A 22,201-nucleotide genomic window follows, 5' to 3' on the forward strand; every position below is an offset into this window, starting at 1 on the left:
CTATTGTCTTATACTTCTAGAGACTCTCTCCACACTGCTCTCCAAACTAAAAAACATCATGGATTTGATAAATTGGTCTCAACGAAATTGACACCATCTTCTCGACGAGAAGCTTGGGTTCGGGGGAACCTGACTGCCCTGCCGGAAAGTTCGAGCTGGCTATACGATGGACGCGTGGGAGAGGTGGCGGGTCGTGTGTCAGGTGGCTCTTTCCGTGGAGGACATTTAATTGAAGACATCTACCTATTCGGAACCATGAAAACAGGAGTTATGCTGATTGGATTAGGCATTGCACTGGTTTATCGAGGAAATCAGAAAACGGTGACAGCCACTGGTGTAGTCTACGTGATACGCAGGTATACGCCGTATACCCACTAGGAAAGGCCAAGGATTTCCATATACCCACTTAAAAAGCGTGAGGATACATAACAATATCGTTTTGTGACAGAACTTTCATTCATAAATTCACCCCGTCTGTGTTGCGAACACAGACTGTGGTTGAGATTGCGAATCACTAACGTTTTTGGAATTGGGGTTTCCGTGGCCTGTGAGCTGACGTCACCTACCAAGGAGGAAAATCAGTTGCTTGGCGGTGTTTTTTGGCGCAAATTTGAAATTAACTAACTAATGTCTAATGTAAAAGAAGATTATGGAAATGAAAGCAGACTCAAACTACATTCTTTGTGTTTTCGGAAGCCTGCGCCTAAAGCTACAGCAGCTTCGGGTGACATTTCACCCACAACCCGAGTACAAATGTATTTGGACAGCTTTGTAAACTACCAGTACATTCAGTTCATAATATTCTGCAATGAAAGAGTGTTGGTGATAAAACTGAACAAATGTTCATTGTTCACTCTTAAATGTACATTGAAAATTGACAGCTGATAAAACCTGTGCTCCAGGTCCCATTTTCATATAACATTTAAGGCTAAATGTAGCTCTTAAAGGTAAAGTTCACCCAAAAATGAAAATTGTGTTATTTCCTCACCCTCAATTTGTTCCAAAACTGTATGAGTTTCTTTCTTCTGTTTAACACAAAAGATGATATTTTGAAAAATGTTGGTAAATCAGACAGTTGGCAGCACCCATTGACTTTCATAGTATATATTTTTTCCTACTGTGAAAGTCATTGGGTGCTGCCAACTGTCTGATTACATTAAGCCTTAAGTGTTTTATGAATTCAAATAAAGCACTAGAAAATGAGTGAGAGAGAGAGAGAGAGAGAGAGAGAGAGAGAGAGAGAGAGAGTTTTATGAATATGGGACCTGGAGCGCAGGTTTTATCAGCTGACTGTCTTTTGTTGCTTACAATAAATTGGAATGTTGATAACACATAAGCAGTCTTTAATAATGCTCTAAATTACGTGTAGATGCATATTTTATGCATTAGTGAGTGTGGTGGTGCCTATGGGGTGTCGCTCTAGGATGGGTGCGTATGAGGCTGGGAGGGGGAAAAAAAAATCACAGTATATTCACTACAAAAAACTACACTACACCACTGGTGACAGCTGTCCAAAACCTCCCAAGGCTGCCCGTCATGATTGATGCAGTGGGCAGAGCGGTCAGCACTGAGGCTGGGACTATTAACCGCAATGGAAAGAAAAATGGATCGATTTGGAGACCAGAATGGACTAAGAGAGTAGTAAATTGGAATGCGTCTACTCGCCCCAAGACCAAACAAACCCAATCTTATCTGCTTTCGGCTCCCTTCAACCAGCACTGGCCTCGGCCAAGGTCACTGCTGGAACAACAAGTCCCCTGGAAGAGCACTGCAGCGAGACGCTCTTGCGTTCCTTCCCCCATTTCCATAGACACCTGCGAATTGTTGACTCTGTCTGGGACCTGATCAAGGCTGTCTCCATGGCAACTTGCTGTGTATCGCTATGACAATCTTGCGGACTGAGGCACCGGCATTTGATGCCGGGAGCAACGACTCTCCAGGCCTATACATACACACGCACACACACACACGCACATATATAAAGATATGCACTCACCCCCCACCCCCCATCCCACGCCTTCGCCGCTTTGTACCGCCAGTCTGACAAGCGGGTCTGTGACCAGCGCCGAAGATAAAGGCTGCAGGACCTGATGGCTGCTTGCATGTGCTGGATTACCTCCACCCCCCACTCCCCTCCCCTGTTGCAAGTTGTGTGTTTATGGCGTACTGTTTATGTGCTTATGTTGCTGAGGTGTTTTTCCTGATCCCACACTGTACTCCCCATAAGTAAGTGTTAACCACAGCCATGTCCATCCTCTTAGCAAAGTCCACTACCATCTGTCCTTCAAGGTTCCTTTCCTTAACTCCAAACTTGCCCACATAGTCTGGGGGTTGTTTTTTTCTCCTCCCTTCCCTCGTGTTATGCTGTATTTCTTTTCAATTACCTGTCTTCCTGTCCTTTCCCCCCCTTGTCATATTGTATGTATTGTATGTATGGACAGGTTGATGGCTAATTTCACGGTACCTGTGACCAGTGACAATAAAGGCTACTACTACTACTACTACTAATTTGTGGAGTTTAGATGAATGTTTGATGTTTTGCAACAGTGTTTAGTTAGGTGATATGTGTTAAAGTAAGACGCTCACCTTCTTCCTGTGGAACAGCATGGGAATGTTTCAGGTAATCAGGTAACAGAGGGAACGACATCTGCGCCTCTGCTCCTTGCAGACTCTCCACTGGCATCCCACAAGGCTCAATACTCAGGTCCTCTCCTATATATTCACTGCCTTGGTGAAGTCAAAAATATAAGTGTACTATATGATTAAAAACATAAGATTAATAACCTAGTTTTGAACCTGTAGTCTGCCTTGTTAAAGATATCAACTGAGACCTGAGTGCAAAATTGTGTATTGTGAATTGTGGCAACTGCAATCCAGTCTGGTACCAGGCACCACACAAATACTGCAGTTATGAAGATGCTCCAGCCTAGTTGTCTGGCTATCATAATCTGGCCCTTGTCAAAGTCCCTCTGATTCTTATACTTGCCTTTTTTCCTGTTCCCAACACAACTCAAATATCTGAACCTTGTAAACACTTGCTGCTTAATATATCCCACCAACTGACAGGTATCATGTATTTTACTATACCAGTCTGTTATGCATAAAATACTGTGGTTCTTCTATAGAGGCTACTAATGATTGCAAACCTTAAATTCAAGAACTAGGGTTGGTGTGCCTTTTTAGCTAAGGATGGAGTTCAGATATGTATATAGAGATGCATCACTGATTTATTAGTTTAGGTGTGTAAAGACAAGGTTATTTTCTTTGCAACAGTCATTGCACCTCACCCCTGCATGCCACCTCATCATTGACAGAGATGAGTCAGACAAAAATGGTCATCTGCAGATTTAAAAATCTTGTTGCACTGATGTTAAATAATCATGTGTGAAAAGGGTAAATAAGAGCAGGCTTTAAACACAGCCCTGCTGGGTTCCAGTGTTAAAGGTAGCAGTGCAAAATGTTTTGCTATTAAACCTTAAGGTTTAGGGTTTAACACAAAGTCTCAAGACTCAATAGCTGAAGTTAAAATGTAAGCTAATAAGCGCACTCCATAACTAGATATCTGGTTGGAATTAACGGGTACAGCACAGGTAACTTCATCCCCGCGTCCTGCGATAGAGTGTATACAAATCATTGGTATAGAGTGGTAACTGGAACTTTGTTGATGTCTAAAAAAACAGTACATGTCTAGACAACTCTGGCATGAGCAGTGTGCACCTCTACAAAAAATGTAAATAATTTACATGCAACAGCAATATGTGAGCCTCAAAATAAAATAAAATTCCCCCCTTGAAATTTCATTAAAAATAATGAACATGTATTTCAACACATTTACTGCTGGTAAAAGCACATTCGGAGCTACCTGGGACACACTTTGACCAACACAAGTCTAAATGAATGGGTTTTATTTGTTTTTTTTTTACATTTTCAGTGGACACAATTAGTAAAAGTGAGATAGGATTTTGGGGGTGGGGGTTATTACTTGAAGGATCAGTAAACAAAATCCTCAATAATATCTATTCTAAATCTGCACAATGCCAGATGCACAAAGACATGATTATTAGAGTTATTAAATGTACCTTGATTTAATATATTAAAGCAATGTGTAGTGTATAGGCATAAATAAACACACCCCCAGTTTTTAGGAGCCAACATGCCATCTTTTATTCAATTTCCTCAGAGGCATTTGACAAGTGGAAGTGTGTTAGGGCACAAGCACGGTTGGGGAGGTTTGTGGCTCATGCTGAAATTGGACCACTTTCTGTAAACTCCACATCACATTCCCACTGAAACATGACTCACCACACAAGACAGCCAAGAAATTGTATATTAGAAAGAGTTTAACGCAAGTAAGAGTTAAACATTTGACTCGTTTGAAGTTCATAAATCAGAATGAGAGTCTATTTTAAAGAATACAGAGAGAGAGAGAGAGAAAAAAACTCCTGGGTTATTGATCAAACCCCAATGTTTTGCTAATATCTATATATGAGAGAGGGAAAAGAAAAGAAAAAAAAAATACATGGAAGCCACACCTCCAAAACCAAAAAACAGAAAAAGCAACACGTTGAGGATTTAAATCAGTAATCAGTTCACAATGCAGCAAAAAGAAAACATTAAAAATCACTAATTTGTCAAATAGAACAATGCATGATTTATTTTATTTATAAATTTTTCTGGCAGGGCAAAGTAACTGAGAATTGACCCTAAATTCAAACATAGTATTATGCCTCTAATTCAATTGTGTTCAAGAGGTAGATCAACAATAGCATAAGAAGGAAAAATAAAATAAAAACCAACAAAAACCATCACTTTGTGCCCCTCCTGTGAACGCAAGACACGAAACACTGAGCCAAAGCAGAACACTGGTGTGCACGAGGGACTCGACCTATCGGGATCAGATTTTTAACAAGGTAGCAGAGGCACAAGCTTCAAAGCCACCCACCTTTGAATCAGCTGAGGTAGACATCATTACTAGTGTGGAAGCATGAACATGCCCATTTACCACAATCATATTTACATTCGTATGAAGAAAAAAAAAAAAAAAAAAAAAAAAAGAAGAAATTTAGTTTTTCCTCCATCTTCTAAAAGATTTGCTTCTTCTTGCATTTCTAAACTTGAACTTTAAGACGAAAAAAAAAAAAAAGAAATGAAGAAATGTTTCACATCCATTTCTAACTGCTGGCTATAAAGACGCATCCATTAGTATTGTAACATCAAAAGTATCTGAAACAGTGACTCCCCCAAAACCTCACTATGCAGTGCTGGAGACTTGTCTGCAGTGTGGAAAACCCTGGTGTGATGGAAACCAGCCCAAAAATAAGGTCAATAATAAAGGCTGGGAAAAGAAAAATAAATGCACACGTGCCACAAAGGGCTGGGCTGTGATCATCTGTTGAAGGCGCATCAGTGTGTTACAGCAGGAATTAACACGATCCCTGAACGCTGAAGCTAATCCCTGAAAGCTAACTTAACGTTTGTGGGGAAAATGCACCTGCCAATATCTTATTCATATAATTGATAAACTAAACGGCATCACTGCAGTATGTATGCTCTGCATTCTTCGGCAAATATTATATATATATATATATATTTCTCCCCAGAAGATGGCGGCTCCTCTGCAACACTGAGGCGCTTTACAATATTCTTATCTGCAAACAGCGAGCCCCTTAAACCTCCTTACTTACTAACTTACCTACATGTGCAGACATTATTATGTACAGTTATCGGTCTGCATCATAAAAATAAAGTGGGGCGTAAGGGACTCGCGTTAACAGAAGGCTTACTTTTTCTTAAAAAAATAATGTTCAAGAACTATTAGGTTTTATAAAGTATACAAAATACCACAAAGCAAAATAATAATAATAAAAAAACAAACTTCATTTAATCATTGACTTTTTTTTTTCTCTGAGGTATTCTAGCCTGAGGTAGATCAGTAAAAATGCATATTAACTCGGTTTCCTGGCTAACGCCAATAAACACTTCCTGTAGATCGACAGTGGCAGTGCAGTTCTGCCTCCTTTCATAGTTCATCTCATATCTACATAACTCTTTTCTTCATAAAACGCATCTGAATTTCTAAAATGCCATTAGTAATACTGGGACAAAATATTTTACCACTTCCAGTCCCATCACATACCCAGAGCTTTTATTACCCCACCCCTAGCCAGGCTAGGAGAGCAATGCCTTGACTTTTACATGAAAAACTCAAAATGTATAACCAAAATGCACAGAGTTAAAGGTGAAAATACAAGAAGGGAAAAAATAGCATTGTGCAGGTACCACACTACGGCAGTGAAAGGGGAGGAATAGTTTTCATAGCCGTGTTCAGAAAATAGATTCTCATAGAAATGGCAGGAGGTGGGTGATGTGAACTCTAGAGATGGGCATGTCCCATGTCCCGCTTCTCCTCTTCATCACCATGCGCTGGGGAAATTATTTCCTCCGTGGTATTGGAGCCCCACTAGGTGAGACTTTGGGCTGCTGCCGCCTCACCTGTGAGAGGATTTCCTGAATCTTTCGCTGAGCTAGCTATAAAAAGGAAAGATGCACATCAATCAATCAACACACAAATGTACACAGCTGATAAAACAAACAAGATGGCAGCTCTTTGTTCTAGTTTGTGAAAGTGCATTTTAATATCTAATTAATCGCAGAAAGCAATAGAGAACGTAGGGCTAAATTACCTGGCTTGCATAGAAGTGGCCAGTTATCTTCACTACCACTTGGTCATTTTCATCTGGAGTCTGATCACGGGGGACAACCACCTCCGCACTGGTTAGGTTCTGAAGTTCATTCACCTACACAAGAGAGTGACAATCATGGAAGTTCTACAACAGCTGAAAATACACTAGTTTGGCTGTGGCTCCATTGGATCTGCAGTTACTGCTGTTCAACTATCACTTTACACCACAAGTGGAGTGTAAGGAGGAATCCTGATGGATATGAATATTTTGGTCAATCAAATGATGAACCCGCTCACTTCAACATGACTGTTCATTAAAGTTAAGCTGTTCCTCACCACCAGTACTGTCTGACTAATAGTGGCCATGTTCTCATGGTTTTTATGTGAACCATTAAAAGGTGGGGTCTCCGATGTTTGAAAGCCAACGTTGACCAAAAAAAAACAAAAAAAAAACCACCAAAACAAACACGCCCCTAACCCAAATGGGTCCCACCCCTATATTGATAGCTCCGCCCCACACATACATAACCCAGGCATCTAATGTAAAGAAATGTGTCTATCATAGCTGAAGGGAAGAACAATACGATTGCAGATAAACAAACAAGCAAAAATTACACACAAGCATAATCATGCAAAGGACAGCATATATTAGTTCGGTGAAACAAGGCAAAACGAACGTTACTCACCTATCGAGAAGGAAAAAAAGCGCCTCAGCGTCTTAAGCAAAGTTGGCCGCATATTCACAGATTGGAGTTTCCCCCGAGTCAATAACTCCTGACCTAAATGCTGTTACTACACAAAACGATTGTAGCTGCCTCTCTACATTACTACGATAGAAAAGAGGTGTTATTTGTGTAGTAACAGCGTTTAGCTCAGGAGTTATTGACTCGGAATCTCCATTCTGTGAATATGCGGGCAACTTCCTGCTCCTTCAATTCTCTCCAGCACTGGAAAGCTGATACTATATTAACACGGGTCCTACTTCTTGCCTTATCATAAGCCTTTCTTCACTTTTTGTTTTTATCCACCATGTCAATGTTAAACCGCTTTCTGCTAATGTCACACATGTGCACTGAACACTCTCTCCGCCGCATATTGACAAGACACGCCCCTTTCGGCTTATTGGCTGCACCTTTGTTTTGATTTTTGTTTTGCGGCCCAACCCAGTTTTCTGAAGCATTTCTCAAACATCGGAGACCCCGAATTTAAGGCTTATATATAGAAGGTGCAGGTACTTGCTCCACTTGCTGCTGCTATAACAACAAACTGATGTAGATGAGTGATCCTGTGAGATTGACCCACATCTTAAACTAACATGGCAAAATGAAATAAAATAATGACAAAAATAGATTTGAAAATAATGGTAACAATAATGCAGAGTAGAACATAAAAACAAAGAAAATGTATGCATTCTACCACTAAATGGCTTCTTTACCGTTTTACCCCCTTTACCAATGACCCTGCCGGCAGCAAATGATGGCACTTTAATGTGAGCTTCTAGTTTGACTTCTTCCTTTGGCCCAAAAAAGTTCTCTTCCTTCAGCTTTCCAAAGATACGTCCCTGAGCCTGAGCAAGAGAGAGAGGTTTTGTGGAGGTTATAGCACATCACTGGACGTTCATAAGACTTCTACTGAACTCAGGTTTCACTTCCTGTCTGTATTGCTGGACATGTTAATCTCACCAAGGCCATTCCTTCCCAAATTAATACCATGGATATAACATGATGAAGAGAAGCAGTACTGAAAACGTTTGTTTAACAAGGAACTGGATGCTCAGGTCCAACCTTTTGCCAGATTATTCACAGCATTTTTCAGAAGCTCTTATAAGATAAAACTTTATTTGTCCCACAATGGGGACATTTCTCTGTTACAGCAGCAAAGAAATCCAAAGCAATTGACATTTTCACACAACTGAGCAATTCAGTGTTAAGTGCCTTGCTCAAGAGGCCAGCAGTATTGGCTTGGTGGAGCTGGTATTAGAACTCACAACCTTCAGATCAGTCGAACGACGCCTTAACCACTAAGCTAACGCTACCCTGATCAAGACGGCTAACGTTCTTTATTACCATTTTTCGAGGTGTATCACAAATATTTCCATATTTGGAATGAAAGATTATTAATGGAAGTTAATTATAGTACTACTAATAAATTGACTCCCAATGTATGCATTATGTATTCTAGAAGTCATCATTTGGGTTTAAACTGAAGCGACTTTATCTGCTCACTAGTCCGGTACCTTGAACTGGGCCTCTGGTGGCCCTGAAATAATGACCATTCTCTGCTTGGCATCCATCCCATCAACCGGTGCAATCTACACAGAAGAATTTAGAAAGGAACAGAATAAAAATGCTGGAAAATAAAAATCATTACATGTAGGAATGAATTTTTTGAATGAGTTTAATTTATCACCTACTTTTATCGATGCACCAGCAAAGCGGCTGAGCTGCTTTATATGCTGGCCCTGCTTCCCAATGATGGCGCCCACCGCCAGCGCAGGGATAAAGAGATGCACCGTCTCAGACTCGGGCTGCTGCTGACAGAGAAAGTGATTGTACACATTCAATTTAACAAGGACACAGGCCACATCTGCCCATGAAACTGCTCAATTTACCCAATCAATTATGAGCCTGTGAAAATGGAGGGACTGAAAAAGTGACTAATTTCTAAACTGCAATAAAATGCAGACGATCTGTTAAACCCTGAATTTCAGCTGAATATCTACACTGCAGAGATATATAACTGCCTCCTTTCTAAACTATTACAGTGGTTTACAGACACAACTAGGAAAATCACGTCACTGTCCAAATACTTTTGGACCCGACCGTATAGCGTAAACGTGGTACAGAACGTAGGACACGTTTGAGGTCCTGAGGTCACGCAAAATCCTGACAAAAAAATGCTGGTTTGATATTTTTAAATAATTTTGTTCTTTAAACAGGATGTGGGATCCGTCCTCATACAGATTTGCCTTAGAACCTGAAGTGAACTGCACAAGACCTCAATTCCTGCCACAAGCAGAACTTGTACAGAGCCGGTGATCATCTTTCCTAAAAAGTGCAGACAGTTGATGCTTAGTGATACTAGCCCACTTTCTAGCTATAACAAGGTAATACGGATTTGCATGGAAATGATGATCCTTGTGCCAATAAACACAGGCAAGGCAAAGTCACATGACTTGTAACATACTGATGCGTTACATACGTTCACATGCAAAAAATAAACCAAACGTGTACATTGTAAAGCATGTCAGAAACCATCAAGCAATCAAGGCTCCAGCAAGATAACAACCCCCTGGGTAATAGTGCAAGTCAACCGGTCACCTGGTCCAGTTCCACTCACATGTATATTAAACACACACTCAGCACTTGTGAAACACGCAGTTAAACATGTTGCATGTTCTGCAGCTGTTACTTTGGGGGCGTTCAGCAACTGCACAGGTCAAAAAAAAATTAAAAAAAATCAAATTGCTGCACCCTTCACAGAAAGCAGCCAACAGCCATGCAAGGCATCACGGTTTGGGGGACTTACAGAGAGAGACTGGCTACTGCTGAAGGACCAAAGCATAACCTCAGTCTGAAACGCATTGCTCTACAGGAGAAACACGCATCAACACAGAGGCACACAGTTGCCTTCCAGTGCATCCCTGCTGCAAGCTACACACCTTCACACACATTTACTTACTGAACACACACAGGACATACACACTTAACATGCCAAAATTAGACTTAACACAATAAACAGCAAGATTTCCTTTCGAGGGAATGGGTGGAGATTACAGCTGCTCCTTTCTTCAACCCCACGAATTTTGGGAGAATCTTGGTTTTACTCACCATGATTAATGTAACGTGTCAACTGGTCTAACTAGAAGATGCACCACCTTTGGAAAAGAATGCTAAAAGGAAATAAATCTAAAAAGACAGACTCTCACTTACCCCAAAAGAAGGGTATCCAGCTTGTGCTCCAGACAGAGGTCCTGGTGCCATAGAGGGGGAGACTGCTCCCGACGTCCCACCCGGGAAAAGACCCAGAGCATTCAAATTCAGGCCAGGAATAAGATTAGATTGGAGCTGCATACACCCGTGAAGAGATGCATAAACAAGCAATAAACATCTCATTTAAGCATTTAAAACCTGCTACTTTTGGTCTTACGTTCATGGCAGCCACGTCGTTCTCATAAGCCTCTCGAATTTTCTTCATGACCTCCTCTTCAGCTCTGGTACATGCCTCAATTGGGCCCTTCACTGTGATTGTTCGCTCGGGGTTATAAAGAGTCAGGTCCTGGAGTCTGGAGAAAAAAAAAATTCTAGATATTTAACAAATCATGTACATGCAAACTGTCAAATTTCAGTTTACACTCACGGGGAGATGGTGATTTTGGTCCCTGTGTCTTGTTCAATTTTTTTCAGATTGCGTCCTTCTTTTCCAATTAGACGCCCCACAAAGTTATTATGAGCCAAGATCTTCAGAGGAATCTCCTCAGTGCTGTGCATGACATACAGAGGGACAACAGCAAACCCGTGAGAATGAGAGGAAATACAAATGGATACAAACCGATCAAATAAAGTGTCTGTGGGAGGAAAGAATACATTTTTGTTTCCATGGCCTCTTTCTGCATGATCTCCATGATGCTCCTGCAGGCAGAGCTACAGCCCTCTGGAGTTGAATGGACTGTTATTGGTTTCTCTGCGGCTCCTGCATTTTCCTTACGATGGATGTCGATTCTGCAAGGAGAAAGGGGGAGAAAGGCTAAGAAAAAAATAAAAATCAATAAAAATTCCCATCATTGTACATAATAAGCAACAAATTCAAGGAACAGAGTTTTGCTTTTTGACAAATGTCCACAGATTTAAATAAATAAATAAATAAATAAATAAATAAATAAATAAATAAATAAAAATACAAAAACCTGAAAACACAACCAAAGTCAAGCTTACTTCGAGCGTGTCTGTTTGGTGATATTGCGGATGGTAGCACCCTCTTTGCCAATGATGGCACCCACAAACTGGGTGGGCACGAGAATGCGCAGCGGAATGTCAGACTGCAGCTTAGGGCGAGTTCCCAGAGAGGGTGAGGCCTGGCGCGGGGGGCCACGTGGCACGCCTCCTCTCCGGCTACCCGGAGTTGGGGGATCAAACAGCACAGTCTCATCTGGTATGTAGCAGACCTTCAGTGCATAGCTTTCCATCATGAAACCATTCAATTTCTCAACTGCTCTAGAGACAGGAAAGAAGGAAAGTGTGTGAGCTGAACAGGACAAACATTGTGGCACAAAAATAAACAAAAAGTGATTTTTATTGTGCAAACAAACATGAAACCCAAGCAAGGCTGATGAGTAAATGGAGTTTAAAATGCAGGGTGTAAAACATACATTTTACACCCAGCCTCCATCCACCTTAGAACCAAATGCTTGCAATGCCTCTGATCTGGCACTGGGTGGCAGCACAAGATGAAGCAGCTACGAGTTCACACATGGAAGGAAGGATGCATCTCACCATCAGACACAGTGTTCCAGCTAAACACAAAGTGAAATACTTACTGTCTGGCCTGCTCCTTATCTGCATAACGCACATTCACTACGGCCGTCTCCATGTCCGTGTTGACTACAGAGGAAAATAATACATCCGCATCATTTAGTATCCACAGTGCTTTGTGGTCTCTTACCCAAATCACCCTGATAGTATAAGTAAGTCAGGGTCATTGAATATTATTCAGGTTGAAACAGGCACCGTGTTAATAAACAGAGATGAGGGAATGTAGTGACCTTGTTCACAATTCTCCACAGTGCCGTACTGAGCTAATAATCCATCCAACACCTGCAGAAGGAAACAAAGAAATAAAATAATGTATAAGTGCATTACAGAACATTAGACTAAAGATAAAGGAAAGTAAGTGACAAATGGCCCAATTACTGAGTCCACCTTTAGTTAAATGGGACCAGCTCCTTCTTAATGATCTAACATGACTGAAACGAGTGTGTGACTGGTTGCTGAGTGTGAAACGATAAACCTGATAAGTTACACCGTGGCTTACACAATGAATAATTCTAAGCACTTGTTTTAAACAGCGGTGTGCTGTTGTGGTGCGTTACTCCAGTAGCATGCAGTGTGCGTGTGAACTGAGGAGGAGCAGTGCCTTCAGGCCTAGAAGCACACACCCCTCTATACATCCAGCAGTACACCCCCACATCCGGTCTCCTCTACACCTCCTCTTATTGGCTGATGCCAGGCTTATTATGGGATATCCCTGCCGCTGAGGAGCTACAGCCATTGGCTGCATGAGCAATCAACCATGTAAACCTGAATATTGGTTGGCTGGTGCATATAGGGTGGGGTAGAGCAGAGGTATGAGCAGAGCACACAGGGACAGTGGGTTCTACTCCAAGCCAAACTGAGCTTGCCTAAACAGTGCAAGTGAAAAAGGGGCCTCTTTGCTACACCGTAGCATATGGCACATACGGAGACTCACAGACGGCACAAGCCCTCAACAAAAGCTCAGACTCCTCCTGGGCACAAGCCCCTGCTGTAAAGCGAAAAATCACATTGATGGCTAAAATTCTCTCAGCGTGGATTAACTATGGAGTCCTACATTTTAAAATGATTTGCATTTTATTTATTAAATCTTTCAAATTTCAAAGTAAAAATTCTACACAAAATGCATCATTCTTGGTTTGAAATAGTTTAAATCAAGAATAAAAAACTTAAAACAATGAGGCATATAATCAGGAATTAAGTCAGAGACTGAAGCATTTAATACATGTGAATATAAACTTATGTCACAGATTGGGCCTAAATACGATGTTGTGAAAAGCATGCACGCACACTCCTCACGGCGGACGTGCCTATTGTGTTCTCTGGCAAATGCCGATCAAGCTTCACAGTCACGGGCTGTCACCACTAGAGTATAGCGGACCCTTGAGGCACACTTGTAGAGTTTGCTTGGTCAAAAACATGAACACCATTTGCCTCCTGGAGGTCATTCTGTAAGGCTCTGAAAGCAGCCGATACCGGTCCTGCTGCTACAGTAGATTGTTGCCCTTCTACTGCCCTGTCCGGTGCACCTCAAGTAACAGCTCATCTGTTACTGCTCTTAAAACTATGCTAAGAGTCACAATAACCCACTTTGTTATGCTACAAATGGAGGTGCCATCTGATAGGAGCTAAACTAAAATTAAAACCTGATTTATTTTAGAAGTGCTAAGCAAAATTCAGTGGCCACCACCAGATTCCTTTTTTGTCTTGCTTTTGCCTCTCCAGTGGAACTGATATTACTTTCATTTGGACCAAAGCAGATGAAACTGATTCCATTCACTGGTGCTTCCAGACTGGACAGATGAGGTTTAACTGACTTGGTGTTATCTGGTAGGGATTTAGTGTTATATTAATGCTGCAGCTTGTGTTACCAAGAATTAAAACGGTTACTTGAATAAACCTGAATAAAGCTTAAATATGACTCAATTTATCTAATCAGTCAACAAAGTATAGCACCAGAATTCACTTCAGGCCTTACTAAATCTAACAATTTCACACAGCACCAGTGTGGTCACTTGGCTACAATAAATCTGCAAGTCAGCAGTATTATATTTAAAATACCTAAAGATGCTAAAGTCCTAACCCAAGTAACCTGATGTAATTTCCACTGAAACAAGGAGTCAGTGTGGGACAGAAGGAGTGACTCCTACTAAAAACGTCTACTGAGATATTTCCCCTATTTTGCAGGTGTCACAAAAGACTGTTGTGGCTTAAATTGGATGCTAAAATGTCAGCGCTAAGAGTTCACAGTGGATTGTACCTCAGAAAAAGGTCAGGTGAGGTATCTCAAAAAAAAAAAAAAAAAAGTCAGGTCATGAATGCATCAGTTACTTGGTCTGAATCATTTGTATCAGTATTATATCATATTCTAAATATAGTCATTATATCAAGTATATTTTAACACCAAAGTCTGGCTAACAGAATTTAGCATTCAGAATTCAATTTATTTGAAAGTGAAGTGAAAGTGACATGACATACGGCTAAGTATGGTGACCCATACTCAATTTATTCTCTGCATTTGACCCATCCAGGGAGGGGAGTGAGTGTGTGAGGGAGGGGAGTGATGCGCGCGCACACACAGCAGTGAAAACACACCCGGAGCAGTGGGCAGCCATTTATGCTGCGGCGCCCGGGGAGCAGTTGGGGGGTTCAGTGTCTTGCTCAAGGGCACCTCAGTCGTGGCCGGCTCGAGACTCGAACCCACAACCTTAGGATTACGAGTCTTAAAGCAGCTTTACAACAGTGTAGAAATGTTAAGTTTAAATTTAAATGTATAGTTACTATTTATCTCTAACGATCAAGTCTGAGGTGACGGCGGCAAGGAAAAACTCCCTGAGATGACATGAGGAAGAAACCCTGAGAGGAACCAGGCTTAGAAGTGAACCTACAGTAAGTAGTGTAAATGTAAATAATGTCCTTTCTACAACAGTTTATAATAGTGCAACTGAGAACTCCTGAGGATCTAATGGGACATCGTAACCTCTGGGTTCACCACTGACTATACAGATGACTGCCAATGAGTGAATCTCAGGTAACCCAGTTATTCCTCTTAAAGGTGTATGAAGCTGAGAAACTTGGATACAGGGAAGTCCATCAAAACAGTTCTGAGATCATTCATATTTATGAGTTAATCATATTTCCAACTCTTCTGAACTTATAAATAAAATGCACTCACCTCCCACTGCATGTGAGGGGGGATATTCCTGATCTGCAACTTACAGCTCCTGAGAGAGACATTTAAAAGTGAAGACAAGACAGAAATTCAGATGGAAAGACAGAAAAAGAGCAAGCAAAGCTGGTCAGATTTTAAAAACAATTCCTTTAGAAGCAGCTTAAGGAAGGACAGCAAGCCAGGATGAAGTAAATAAACATTGATATTTACTCCATTGTAAATGTTTGCAGGAGAATTAAACAGCGGGCTCTTTAGTTTCAGCTCTCCGTGTAATCGGGTCAAGTGTCACTACTGTAAAGAAGATAAAAGTTGGGTTGCCAACACCTTGAGATAGAGATAACAAGGAAGCATAACATCAAATGCTGCAGATCAACTCTGTATACACAGAAGCGATGTCCTGACTAGTCTACAGTAAAAGCCTGCAGTCAGTCATGTGTTCGGTTAGGCCTTAAATACCTCACCGTATAATGTACTATCACCACAATGTACAGTGTACGCTGTGTGTGTTAATGAAGATGATGCAATCCAACAAAAGGTCCATTGTGTGACCACGTCTACATTAAGCTTGTAAAAGACGATGTTTAAACTCAATGAAACCAAAGTACTAAAATGACTTATTATAGAATTTACAGTTTAGTATCGGAGGTTTAAAATCAAAAATCTAACTGAGCAACAAAATTAGAATTTTGATGTGAGATTTTGTGAAACTTTTTTGTGTTAATGAATAATGGTGTGTTAACAGTTGTCTGGTATTTAATTCCCTACAGTTTCCAGAAGTGTGTTCAGTGAATATCGTGTTGATACAATTGCAATGGAAATGCTTTGGGATTTTTCTAGCCATGTGAAACTTTTTTTTTAAATGGGGTGAGCAATGTTAGCATGTTAGCATAATGCACAGCGTAACCTGTTTTTTAATTATTATTAGAATATAGCTGAATTAATGGAATAGCAGGAAATGAGAAATTAATGTCACAGTTTCAGAGTATATATAACACACACACACCTCCAACAGATATTTTAGAACATTTATTTTATGTATGTATTCCTATTCTCTAATATAAAGAATAAATCAAATACGTTTAGTAAACATGTATTATATGACAATATCTGTGCCTTCTTTATTCTTTCAGTGTTTTGTGATTGGAAAAGGAACATTACTGATACTACCCACGTGTGGCAAAGTAACTGGTCACTACAAAACAGTCAAATATCTGCACTCTTGTAAACCCTCCAAAATTACACCATAAACAAGGAATTTTTGCCAAGACCTCTCTACAATCCAGACCGTACACATCCATCAGCACAAAAGATATGCTACCATTTAAAACTTTCCAATTATTATTTTTTTTCCCCCGCTCATCTTACAAAACTAGGAGGAATTATGTTTTTTCCAGCTCTGACCTGCATAACAGTGGGAATCACAGCCCTTTTTTTCCTGAGGGAGTAGCTTATAGTAGCGAGTGTGGAGAAAGCATGCGTTTGCGTGTAGGAGATGGGGTAGTTCTCAGTGCCCCTTTTCAGGCCTGCAGACCCCAGTCAGCCTGGGGGTGGGGTATGGTTACTATAGTGACAGGTTAGCCTACAGACATGAACTCATTGTGTGTGTGGAGAAAATTTGTACTTCTAACTATAAGAGTGTACTTTAAAATGTAGAGGCCTTTCTTTACTACCCTACATGTTAGTACAAGAAATCATCCAGTACAGAAATTCAAGTCTGTCATTTTAAACTATGAAAAATCCCCATTGTGCATGTAGCCTTGTGCTAACAAGATTCCTAGCCATTAGAATTCATCATTAGAATTCATGTCAACAATAAGAAAATCAATTTCCACATTCTGACAACACGGTCCATATTCAGTAAAATCACCCCAATTAAATGATTTGTTTTGTATTTTTTTTTTATTATGAAATAAACCATAAATAAATATTTTTTTCTACACAGTAAATTCCAAAAACAAACAAATGTGTACAATAACGAATACGCAACCTAACTACAATATTAAACAACAAATTAAACAACTAAATAAGACATTAAGTCTTTAATGTTAAGGTCAATTATCAGTAAATATGAAATAGCTAAATTTGCATAACCACAGGATTCATGTTTGGCCTTCACGAGGTTTCAGCTTTAAATTGAACATAAATCCTACTTGCACTGGAGAAACTCTTAGAATCTCAGATTATAGCTTAAAATTTAAAAAAAGCTCAGTTGTTGCATTATGTTGTTACAAATATTTTGACTATGTCTTCAAATTCATCCACAGATGTGATTCATATGAAATTTCTAGCCAACACTCATATTTACAATAAAAAATAAAATAAAAATAAAAAATCTTACTCTGCCCACAAGCATATTCGAACACACAACATACCATGAGACATTGGATATTTAAGCCACCCAGGAAGATGCAGTGAAATCTAGCAAAACCCCACACAGTAGTTCAGCTGCAAAATTATATCACACCTTTAAATCAACATTTAATCCAGGCTGAATTATGAACTCTAATTAAAGCACTGACCCCTGTAGTTGATGCATTCGGGGTGGGGGTGGGGGGTGGGGTGGGGGGCATCCATGCTTCTCTTGCATACTAAAAGAAAATGATATAAATCACAGCCAGTGTGTTGGGTCATATCTTTGACAGTGTATGTGGCAGAGTGGGTCATTCGTCTCTTTTCCCAGCCTTCATCGTGCTGCACTTTGTTCACACTAAGTAACGATCCAAACACACTTCTGCATACGTGACCTCTGACACACACACACGACTCAATATACTTCACATCACTCTGTCTAATTAGCTCCACTACCTGAAACTTCACCTACATTTGAAAAAAAAATTTAAATAACAATAAAACAGGTAATAGAACTTTAAGCTGTTTTACATTTTAAAAGATTGTAGGAATAATTCTTATGCCAGGAGGAACCATCCAGTGTCGAGGCCACCTATACAACCACCTAGTCTACCATACAGGCAAAATAAAGGAAACAATTTGCAGGGTGTGGCTTGATTTAATTGTACCCAGGTCTCCAGAGACTCGCCATTTTAAGGGAATCTTTCATTGAAGGCTGTTTGGCCTGTGTACGGATTTCACAACACACTTCACCCCAGAAGCTTATTGTAAATTCGTGATTGGTTTCAGCACCATTACGCAGCCATTTGTGGAAATAACCCCGTAATATAAATGACGTTACAACTCAAAGTTAAAGTGAACGGCGGGGCTAAAACTGTATCGTAGCGAGGCCTCGAACCCTTGTGTACCGGGGCGTTATGGGGAGCTCACACACCGCGCATGAGCAAACACAAGCGGAAGCGACAGAGGACTTGTGCAAAAAGCAGTTCCTTTTTAAATGGTCCCCACAGTAAGAAAGCGTGGTGTTCTGAGGAAGCTAACGTGCCCATATGTGCAGGGTTTCAGCTTGTTGCGAGATATTTACTGAAATAACAGAACCCTGATTTGGGGTTTGTTTAATGCGTAAAAACAGACGGTGTAAAGAGAAATAAACACATACACGTGTGTGTGTCGCCCTACATTTAAATCTATTTTAGACACAGTTCTTATTAAATTGTTAAAACAATCGAACCAGCTACAGACCCACGGTGGTACAATATTTATCCATTAACCAATATATTAGACCAAAAAACGCAATTTTGTAATCCGGGAGAAAAGCTGGTTAGTGATAAATTTTTATTACCTTTGGCGTTTGGGGACTGAATGTTCTACCTCTAGAAGTTTTCCATGAAGTTCTACTTTTCCTGAAAAACAAATTAAAATGTTATTAATTAAAGCAAAGACTCGGATTGTTAATTGTTTGCAACGTTAATGTATTTATGTATTTTGTTTTATTTCGCGTATAAATAATAGAAATAAAAATCTAAAGCATTTATATAGTGAATGCAAATTAATTTGCTAAATAAAAATTAGAAAAATAAAATAAAGCAGAAAGATCCTCGGTAGTTAGTGGAGGTTAAACATGGAAGACAAAGTTGCCCCCTGCAACACGAGCAGGCCTCAGAGGGGCACAACGAGAAACTACATTCGGCTTTCGTAAAGTCTGTGCACATTAAAACACAAAAAGCTAATTAACGCTTGTGTGTGCGTGTGTGTTACGACGTCTAAAACTTAGTCTTAAATCAAGGAACCTATACTCCACTCCACCAAGCCAAGCACTTTGGTCAGCGTTGAGTTTTAACAATGGGAGCAGGGTTTCGAACCCAAAGCGCACAGCTTGTGTTACTCCCAATATGCCAAATTAATTCAAATACCAATGACAACAGGCCTAGGTGAAGGCGAACAGAGAGAGAACACGACCTGCTCGAGTTACAGCATTAAAATCCACAAGGCGAAGCAGCTTTGCCAAAGAGTTTGTATTGAAACTGATTTTACGCTTATTTGAGTCTGTGGAAGGCCTTCATCACAGCACTGTGAGAATTGCACTGAAAGGCTTTATGTGGCCTGTTCGAGCACAGAGTGATCACTTTGTACCCTCGGCGCGGAAAAACTGCGGTTTAAATAAACCTCCCGGTTAAATCCACACACACTTCCCCAGCAGGAACCGTCACACACTCGCGTAACGTTTCAGCTGCAAAGCAAAGCGCGTAACGCATCCTTCATGCGTGTACACACAATATCACATGGCTACACAGTGGCAACACTGAAACAAGTCCACGTTCTCACCTGAAAGTGTGTCAATGGCCTTCATCGCGATCTTGTCGTCGGGACAGTCCACGAACGCGTAGCCACTTTTGACTAAAAAGGGCGCGCTGAACGGTATCTTCCACTGCTCAAAGATAGTTTCCAAGTCGAGCGCGCTCGTCTGCTCGCTTACATTACCGATGTATAGCTTGTTCATATTCCCGCACGGTCAGAAACGGAACAAAAAGAAGGAGTGAGTTTTATAATCGCGTCCCACGGAGGGTCAGTGCTGGCAGAGCAGAGCGCAGCGAAGCGCACTGTGTATCAGGCGGAGCGGGCGTGTTCTCCTACTCGCTCTAAGAACATACAAGAGAATTATGACTGACGTGAATTGCGCACCGATTACCTCCTAGAGCTTATTGCATGTCCCCTGTCTCGTTTACAGTCCCAAAAAAAAAACCTACTTTTTGTTCGTATCTTTGCCCGACGTTTTGAACCAACGCGTCTGACTGACTGACTGACTGACTAACTAATGCAGGCACCGCCTCCAAATAAAATCAACGGAAGACAATGGGGTCAAAAACCCACGGTTACTCCGGTTTTTTTTTTACTGAGCCACGTGTTCACACTGCGAATCAATGCCCCACGTGAGTGAGGAGTGCCGCTTGATCAATGTGGGTAAGTGCAGGACTTGTGGAAGGATGGCACAGAATAAAGACTGGAGTGCGCTTTGTGACTGCATACTGAAGGCAAGATATGAGGTAAAACCTGGCTCTGTGGACCGAGGGATTCCGTGCGGACTCCCGTAGTATTCTGTTCACCGAACTTTCTTTCCTGGCTACTGATTGGCTGTCAGTGATGTAGTAAAGCGGCGTGGCGAGCGTCCGCTACACGGTACTCAACGGGAAGGGCGGAGGGAGAACCTATGGAGGCCTGCCGTATAGGGGCAGAGGGGGAGGACCCGACATTCACAAAACACATCCTGCATAATAGGGGATCTAAATACCATCAGCTATACTTGCCTTTATTATATCATGTCAACATTTTACACAGAGTTTACACTTCTGAGTGCATGGAGTGAAGCACTAACATAAGAAGGAAGGCTAAATGTTCTTGCTTCTTGTCCTATATTTGCCTCTTTTGTGTGCGGTGTTTTCAGTGTAATAAACCTAAATAGCTGCTGCCTCCTCAGGTTTTCTAGTTATGTTTATTTGTTTACAAGTCTAATGGGTTCAGTGAAAATCTCCAGAGGCATGTTTTGTATGTCAAAGACTCCCTTGGCATGTTTTTTTGGATGAATGTGCATCTGTATTTAAAAAGCTTGGGTTTAAAACATCTGAATATTAACATAAATAAGGATTTAGAACTCTTTGCAAGGCCTGCACAAGTATTGTGGGACCTGCATAAGGTGAGGACTATATTTCTGTTTTGGTGCAGTTAAAGAATAAGAATCATGGGTTTAGGTGAAGTGAGACAGCAGCTGTTAAAGCTTAGCTCTTAGTATTCCTGAGCTTTAGAATAAAGTGTAGTATTAATACAACTCATGAAAGGAGGAAAAACTTTTGGAAATTCTCATTGGAATTGAAAAAAAAGCATTATATGATTTAGAAACCTCTAAATTATAGGGTTTTATTTCAGTTCATTCACCACTTGGGTAACATTAACTAAATCAGTAAGGCTAAATATTTGAAAGTGTGATTTGATTTTTTTTTAAATTTCTTTTTGATTTATATAACTGAAGATTTGTTCAGGTTTCCTGTTCTGGCATCACTGTTTCAGCCTCTCCAGGTTCTACTGTATTGTGTGTTCATTAGGAGAATAACAAATCAGGGCATCTACATGAGTTTATCCACTGGGACGTCTATTCTCTAACGCTGTCCATCGTTAAATGCATTTTATTAAATCAAATTTAATTGCTACTGAATGTGCAGTAGACACCAGAAACTGCCTAAATCTTTGCCATTCATTAGTATAATTATTAAATGGTATTATGCAGAAATGTTTGCTTTTTGTTGTTAATGCGATAAGTAGGTGAACACCAAGTCAAATCTCTGAGCCTCATTGTGTAGGTTTGTTTATTTATTTGTTTGTATTTTTATTTCTCTTTACTTCTTTTTGCAAACATGGATAACATAGTATATAGTGCCATATTCTGGCTATTCATCTCATCATGACATTTATATTTAC

The 22,201-nt window shown here is 40.5% G+C and overlaps 1 protein-coding gene across 4 annotated transcripts; it reads right to left on the reverse strand.

Annotated features, from left to right (window-relative positions):
• Nucleotides 1-4,138: 4,138 nt before the first annotated feature.
• Nucleotides 4,139-20,796, reverse strand: igf2bp3 (insulin-like growth factor 2 mRNA binding protein 3). 4 transcript variants are annotated; one of them, XM_027157507.2, is made up of 16 exons: nucleotides 20,057-20,796; nucleotides 19,074-19,134; nucleotides 17,902-17,970; nucleotides 15,386-15,434; nucleotides 12,444-12,495; nucleotides 12,219-12,282; nucleotides 11,617-11,895; nucleotides 11,269-11,403; nucleotides 11,042-11,164; nucleotides 10,832-10,967; nucleotides 10,615-10,749; nucleotides 9,096-9,215; nucleotides 8,919-8,993; nucleotides 8,118-8,249; nucleotides 6,684-6,797; nucleotides 4,139-6,528 (listed from the first exon to the last, which is right to left on the reverse strand). In XM_027157507.2, the coding sequence occupies exons 1-16, from the start codon at nucleotides 20,229-20,231 to the stop codon at nucleotides 6,433-6,435; spliced, it is 1,815 nt and encodes a 604-aa protein (XP_027013308.2). In that variant the 5' UTR covers nucleotides 20,232-20,796; the 3' UTR covers nucleotides 4,139-6,432. The 4 variants fall into 4 exon arrangements, with proteins under 4 accessions (XP_027013308.2, XP_047672581.1, XP_027013306.1 ...); XM_047816625.1 differs by having other exon boundaries at nucleotides 9,096-9,212; nucleotides 20,057-20,795; XM_027157505.2 differs by lacking the exon at nucleotides 17,902-17,970 and having other exon boundaries at nucleotides 20,057-20,794.
• Nucleotides 20,797-22,201: the final 1,405 nt, after the last annotated feature.

The sequence above is a fragment of the Tachysurus fulvidraco genome, chromosome 7 (assembly GCF_022655615.1).
Source record: "Tachysurus fulvidraco isolate hzauxx_2018 chromosome 7, HZAU_PFXX_2.0, whole genome shotgun sequence".
NCBI lineage: Eukaryota > Metazoa > Chordata > Actinopteri > Siluriformes > Bagridae > Tachysurus > Tachysurus fulvidraco.

Coding starts and splice junctions, on each gene's coding strand:
- igf2bp3 (XM_027157507.2), bottom strand. CDS start 20,231: ATGAACAAGCTATACATCGGTAATGTAAGCGAGCAGACGAGCGCGCTC. Junction 10,750..10,831: donor ACGACGTGGCTGCCATGAAC/GTAAGACCAAAA, acceptor GGGTGTATGCAG/CTCCAATCTAATCTTATTCC. Junction 6,798..8,117: donor TTGGTAAAGGGGGTAAAACG/GTAAAGAAGCCA, acceptor TCTCTTGTGTAG/GTGAATGAACTTCAGAACCT.